We start from the raw sequence: 6,000 nt of genomic DNA, 5'->3' as shown, positions 1-6,000 counted from the left end.
ATGATATGAAATTGTGTGATGTATTATGATGTAAGTGTGTTCATGTTCGAAATAAACTAAAGAAAGAAAGAAAAAGAAAGAATGTTGTAAATGTTGACTACTACAAAAAAAGGTTTTAAAAATTAAAAAAACAAATACTGTTGTTAATTACGTCATTGCCAGTCGCCCAAACTACAAAATGGTGGTTGCTGGGGTCGGAGTTCGGAATCCAACGTCTTTTGAATGACAGCTATCCCGACCAATCAGCCACTTCAAAACGTGGTTACGTAATCACAATATAGGAAACGCAACCAATACTTGTTTGGATTATTTTTATTCCTTTGCTTGTATGTTAATGTTGTAAATGTTGACTACTAAAAATAAAGGTTTTAAAAATAAAAAAAAAACAAATACTGTTGTTAATTACGTCATTGCCAGTCGCCCAAACTACAAAATGGTGGTTGCAGGGTTCGGAGGTCGGAATCTAACGTCTTTTGAGTGACAGCTATCCCGACCAATCAGCCACTTCAAAACGCGGTTACGTAATCACAATATAGAAAACGTAACCAATCGTAAGCGTCAGAGACGAGGGCGGGTCCTCCCAGTTTTTTTTTGTTGTATTGTCGATGCGCGTGCTCGTCCGCGGGCTCGACAAACGTCAAGCGGGGACAGTCACGTGACCAGGGCTGCCGCGCAGCCCATTGGACGGAGCGGCGCGGAGGGCGTGGCGAAGAGCGGCGGCGTGCGTTTTGCTCCAGTGTGACACAATTACAACAACTTTGAGCCGACGCTTGGCGGAAGTTTACGATCCAATTGTTCAAAACAAATCAAACATTTGTTGAAAAAAAAAAAAAAAAAAAAAAAAAAAAAAAGAGGGGGGCAGCAGCGTCGCGTCCACTCCATGCACACATCGGCGCCGGGACACGCGCTTTACAATGAGCGCAAGCGTGGAAGCTAACTTGAAGGGCTCATTTCCTTGAGGGATTTGGCAAGAAAAAAAAAAAAAAGACGCTACGCCCCGCCGCGAACACAAGGTGTGCTCCGTTCGGTTTGCTCGTGTCGTCTCTTCCAGGCGTATTCCCGGTATGAAATCGTGCGGAGTGTCGCTCGCCACAGCCGCCACCGCGGACTCTGCCGCCGCCGCCGCCGCCGCTAATGACGAGGAGAAAATGGCGTCGGCTAAAGCGAGAGAAATCGAGGAGGACTTTCCGACGCTTACGCCGCAGGAGAAAGAGAGCCTGCTCGGGATTGACAGGTAAGACTCTGACGCCCTGCGAACACCTTCTTTTCCCCCCCCTCCCAATACGTGCTGCGTGCAGCCCGCAAATAAAGAAGAACGCACCCTGTCCACCTTTCAAGTTATGTCTTCTTCTTCTTGTCCTCCACTTTTGCAGCTCACTCTTTGGATTTCATAGGCTTCAAGAAGATGGCGCCAGAACGAAGGCCTTACTGATAAAGGTATGCCTCTCTCCCACGATCATTTCCTCTCTCCTTTTTTTTTTTTTTGGTAAAAAGTGGCAGCTTCTCAGATGCTAACGCGGCTAATGTTGTTAGCCGCGACGTCCATTTGACCCACTCAAATGTCCGCTTGTTTTTTTAATTTTATTTTATTTTTATTCACATCTCTATACCCACGCATCAATTTAACGCGATGTGAATCGAATGAATGTTTCCCGATGCAACATTATTTGCGTGACGACATTGTTATTGTCATTACCGCGAGCAGTTGACCCGAAGGCGAGGACGCCAGCAAATGTGAGATCCACTTTATTTATATAGCACATTTAAACAACAAAATGTTTCCAAAGTGCTGCACAACAATATTAAAAACAATATTCAAATATTATCCTTAGCTCCACCAATGACTGAAAAAACCCAAAAAAGAAAAACAATAAAAAATTAAAGCTGCAAGCAGCGATGGACGGGACCGACTTTGAGGGCTCATAAAATCCAAACCGGAGCAGTAATTAAAATTACCGTATATTACCAAATAAACGCCTTTGGGCAAATAACCGCCTATGTCCTAATAGCCGCCCGGGGTCTGACCCTATATATATATATATATATATATATATATATATATATATATGCTTTTGACTTATTTAAAACAACTTAAAATCATCCAATAAAGATAATAATCCAAACCGGAGCAGTAATTAAAATTACCGTATATTACCAAATAAACGCCCTTGGGCAAATAACCGCCTATGTCCTAATAGCCGCCCGGGGTCTGACCCCATTTTGTGAATTAACCGCCTCTTCCTAATAACCGCCTATGTCCAAATAGCCGCCCATGGGCTGTTATTTGCGTAATTCAGATTAAAATGCTACTGGGGTTGCGTTTGCTGCAGTATTATTGTTTTGATGGTTTTATAGAGTACTTGGTACCATCATTTTATTTTTCCTGTATGCTGCTTTATTTAAAACTTGGGAGTACTGTAGCCTTTATTTGATTTAAGTGACAGTATTATTGTTCTGTTTTGATGGTGGGTTTTATACTTGAGTACTTGCAAAGGTGGGTAGAGTAGCCAGAAATTGTACTCAAGTAAGAGTACTGTTACTTTAGAGATTTATTACTCAAGTAAAAGTAAGGAGTAGTCACCCAAATATTTACTTGAGTAAAAGTAAAAAGTATGTTGTGAAAAAACTACTCAAGTACTGAGTAACTGATGAGTAACATACACACACATATCATCTATATATATATATATATATGTGTGTGTGTGTATATATATATATATATATATATGTGTGTGTATGTATATATATATATATTACACACATATATATATATATATACACACACACATTTATATATATATATATATATACACATTTATTTATATATATATATATATATATATATATATATATATATGTATGTGTGGGAAAAAATCACAAGACTATTTCATCTCTACAGGCCTGTTTCATGAGGGGGGGTACCCTCAATCGTCAGGAGATTTTAATGGGAGCATTCGCATACCATGGTTTATATAGGGCACAGAGTGGGTGGGTACAGGCTGGCCTAGGGGCGTGGTGATTGGCTCATGTGTTACCTAGGAGGTGTTTCCGTCTATGGCGGCATGTTGTTACAATTTCGCTGCGCTTGTTGAGGGATGACAGGTCTGGACGGTAAATAATAAACAGTTTCTCTTTCAAGCATAGGTTGCATCTTTTATTACCACAATATATATATACATATATATATATACACAGTATATAATTTATATTTATTTATTTTGCCGTTTTTGTTTACATGTTAAAGGTGTTTTAATGAATATACATGCATGTTTAACACATATACCGTAGATTCCTTTCTTTCATGAAGACAAGAATATAAGTTGGTGTATTACCTGATTCTGATGACTTGCGTTGATTGTAATCAGACAGTAGTGCTGATAGCGTCCACGTTTTCAAATGGAGGAGAAAAAAAGTTCCTCCTTTCTGTCTAATACCACATGAAAGTGGTTGGTTTTTGGCATTTTATTTGTCCAGCTTCCATATTCGTTTTTATACACTTTACAATAAATACATTGGCGGCAAATTCCGTAGCTTGCTAGCTTGTTTGCGCTGGCTTTCGGAGACTCTTGTTTTGAAAGCGCAGGCGCGATGGAGCGGCACTTTTATTGTGAAGACAGGAACTGTGCAGTCAGTCTTTAGGCTTTTGACGGGATGTACGATTGAAATAAAAAAGGGTCTTTTTTCCTTCACACTTTTGATTGATTGATTGAAACTTTTATTAGTAGATTGCACAGTACAGTACATATTCCGTACAATTGACCACTAAATGGTAACACCCCAATAAGTTTTTCAACTTGTTTAAGTCAGGTCATGTGACCGCCTGGCTCTGTTTGATTGGTCCAACGTCACCAGTGACTGCATCTGATTGGTGGAACGGAGTGAACGTCACCAGTGACTGTATTTGTTGAAACGCAGGCACTTTGAAGGTCTGTCTGACAGACCAAAACAAACAAAGCGTGCATTAACAGATCGATAAAAATTAGTAGCGAGTAGCGAGCTGAATGTAGATTAAAGTAGCGGAGTAAAAGTAGCGTTTCTTCTCTATAAATATACTCAAGTAAAAGTAAAAGTAGGTTGCATTAAAACTACTCTTAGAAGTACAATTTATCCCAAAAGTTACTCAAGTAGATGTAACGGAGTAAATGTAGCGCGTTACTACCCACCTCTGAGTACTTGGTACCATAATTAAATTTTTCCCGGTAGGCTGCTTTATTCAAAAAGTGTATTTATTTTTCGTATTGGTATTCTATTTGACAATTGTTGAACTACTGCCATGTTGAGGCCTTGTTGATCTCTCGTCTTTAGATATCCTACCTCATGTTGATCTCTTATTTTTTTGTTTGTATGTTTACAATAGCTTTTATATTTAAAGTTTTTTGTACAAAAAAAAAATACTGGACAGTACCCATTGTAACCAAATAATGGCCTGGTGCAGGCTGGTGCAAAAATAAATAATAGCCTTGTGCAAATAACCGCCTGCTTCTTTTAAACGCCTGTCTCCAAAATCGATTTTGTGAAATAAACGCCCGGGCTATTATTTGGTAATATACGGTAAATAAATGATGAATGGGTTATATATAGCGCTTTTCTACCTTCAAGGTACTCAAAGCGCTTTGACAGTATTTCCACATTTACCCATTCACACACACATTCACACACTGATGGCGGGAGCTGCCATGCAAGGCGCTAACCAGCAGCCATCAGGAGCAAGGGGTGAAGTGTCTTGCCCAAGGACACAACGGACGTGACTAGGATGGTAGAAGGTGGGGATTGAACCCCAGTAACCAGCAACCCTCTGATTGCTGGCACGGCCACTCTACCAACTTCGCCACGCCGTCCCAAAAATTCTTTCATCAACTTTTAATCAGAAAGGTTCAATCTCTCTCCTGTGCTAATTTGAAGCCGACACGACAAACGCGCTCAGAGGAGATAATGTTTGAAAAAAGGTGACTGTTTTTACACAACTTTTGTTTTGAAGGGGGAATTGCAAACTTCCTGTTGATTTTTGCTGGGGGTTGTCAGTATATGAAATATAGGTCTAAGTGAGACCTACATAGAGGTTGATTGCTGGCACGGCCACTCTACCAACTTCGCCACGCCGTCCCAAAATTATTTCATCAACTTTTAATCAGAAAGGTTCAATCTCCTGTGCTAATTTGAAGCCGACACGACAAACGCGCTCAGAGGAGATAATGTTTGGAAAAAGGTGACTGTTTTTACACAACTTTTGTTTTGAAGGGGGAATTGCAAACTTCCTGTTGATTTTTGCTGGGGGTTGTCAGTGGCCTAGTGGTTAGAGTGTCCGCCCTGAGATCGGTAGGTTGTGAGTTCAAATCCCGGCCGAGTCATACCAAAGACTATAAAAATGGGACCCATTACCTCCCTGCTTGGCACTCAGCATCAAGGGTTGGAATTGGGGTTTAAATCACCAAAAATGATTCCCGGGCGCGGCCACCGCTGCTGCCCACTGCTCCCCTCACCTCCCAGGGGGTGATCAAGGGTGATGGGTCAAATGCAGAGAATAATCTCGCCACACCTAGTGTGTGTGTGACAATCATTGGTACTTTAACTTTAACTTTAACTTTTATATGAAATATAGGTCTAAGTGAGACCTACATAGAGGTTTTTGTTTCATGTCTCTACGACATTCCTACTGGGTGTTACAGGCAGTTTTGTCTGTGTTTTCTTCCTAGGGGGTGCTAGAGCGCAATTTTGAGTTTTGGGGTTTGGTTTTTTGATTAGATCACAATTTTCGCCAGTCCTGATGTGTGTGTCCAATTTGGTGAGTTTTGAAGGATGTTAAGGGGGTCAAATTACAGCTCAAAGAGGCGGCGGTATAATAATAAAACGCTAGAAATACAATAGGGTCTTCTGTCCCAAAGGGACTCGGTCCCTAATAAATATGATAAAAAATAATTTTAATGGGTAAAACCAATTAAAACAGTAAATAGAAATAAAAATTTGAAAAACGCAGAGGACCACACAACTCACGTAGTGTTA

At 40.4% G+C, this 6,000-nt stretch overlaps 1 protein-coding gene across 4 annotated transcripts in view; it reads left to right on the top strand.

Moving 5' to 3' along the window:
- The first annotated feature begins 526 nt into the window (after window positions 1–526).
- The window catches only part of kdm6a (lysine (K)-specific demethylase 6A), a 172,547-nt gene continuing 167,073 nt past the window's right edge, over window positions 527–6,000 (top strand). The window contains exons 1-2 of one of the 4 annotated variants that reach the window (XM_061970772.2): window positions 527–1,234; window positions 1,374–1,437. In XM_061970772.2, coding sequence (XP_061826756.2) covers window positions 1,065–1,234; window positions 1,374–1,437 — 234 coding nt within the window. In that variant the 5' untranslated portion in view covers window positions 527–1,064. Of the gene's footprint in view, window positions 1,235–1,373; window positions 1,438–6,000 lie in introns of those variants that run through there. The other 3 variants (XM_061970770.2, XM_061970771.2, XM_072914533.1) reach the window with 3 other exon arrangements.

This window comes from Nerophis lumbriciformis, linkage group LG13, assembly GCF_033978685.3.
Source record: "Nerophis lumbriciformis linkage group LG13, RoL_Nlum_v2.1, whole genome shotgun sequence".
In the NCBI taxonomy this organism is placed as follows: Eukaryota; Metazoa; Chordata; class Actinopteri; order Syngnathiformes; family Syngnathidae; genus Nerophis; species Nerophis lumbriciformis.
This window is presented reverse-complemented; position numbering and strand designations above follow the sequence as displayed.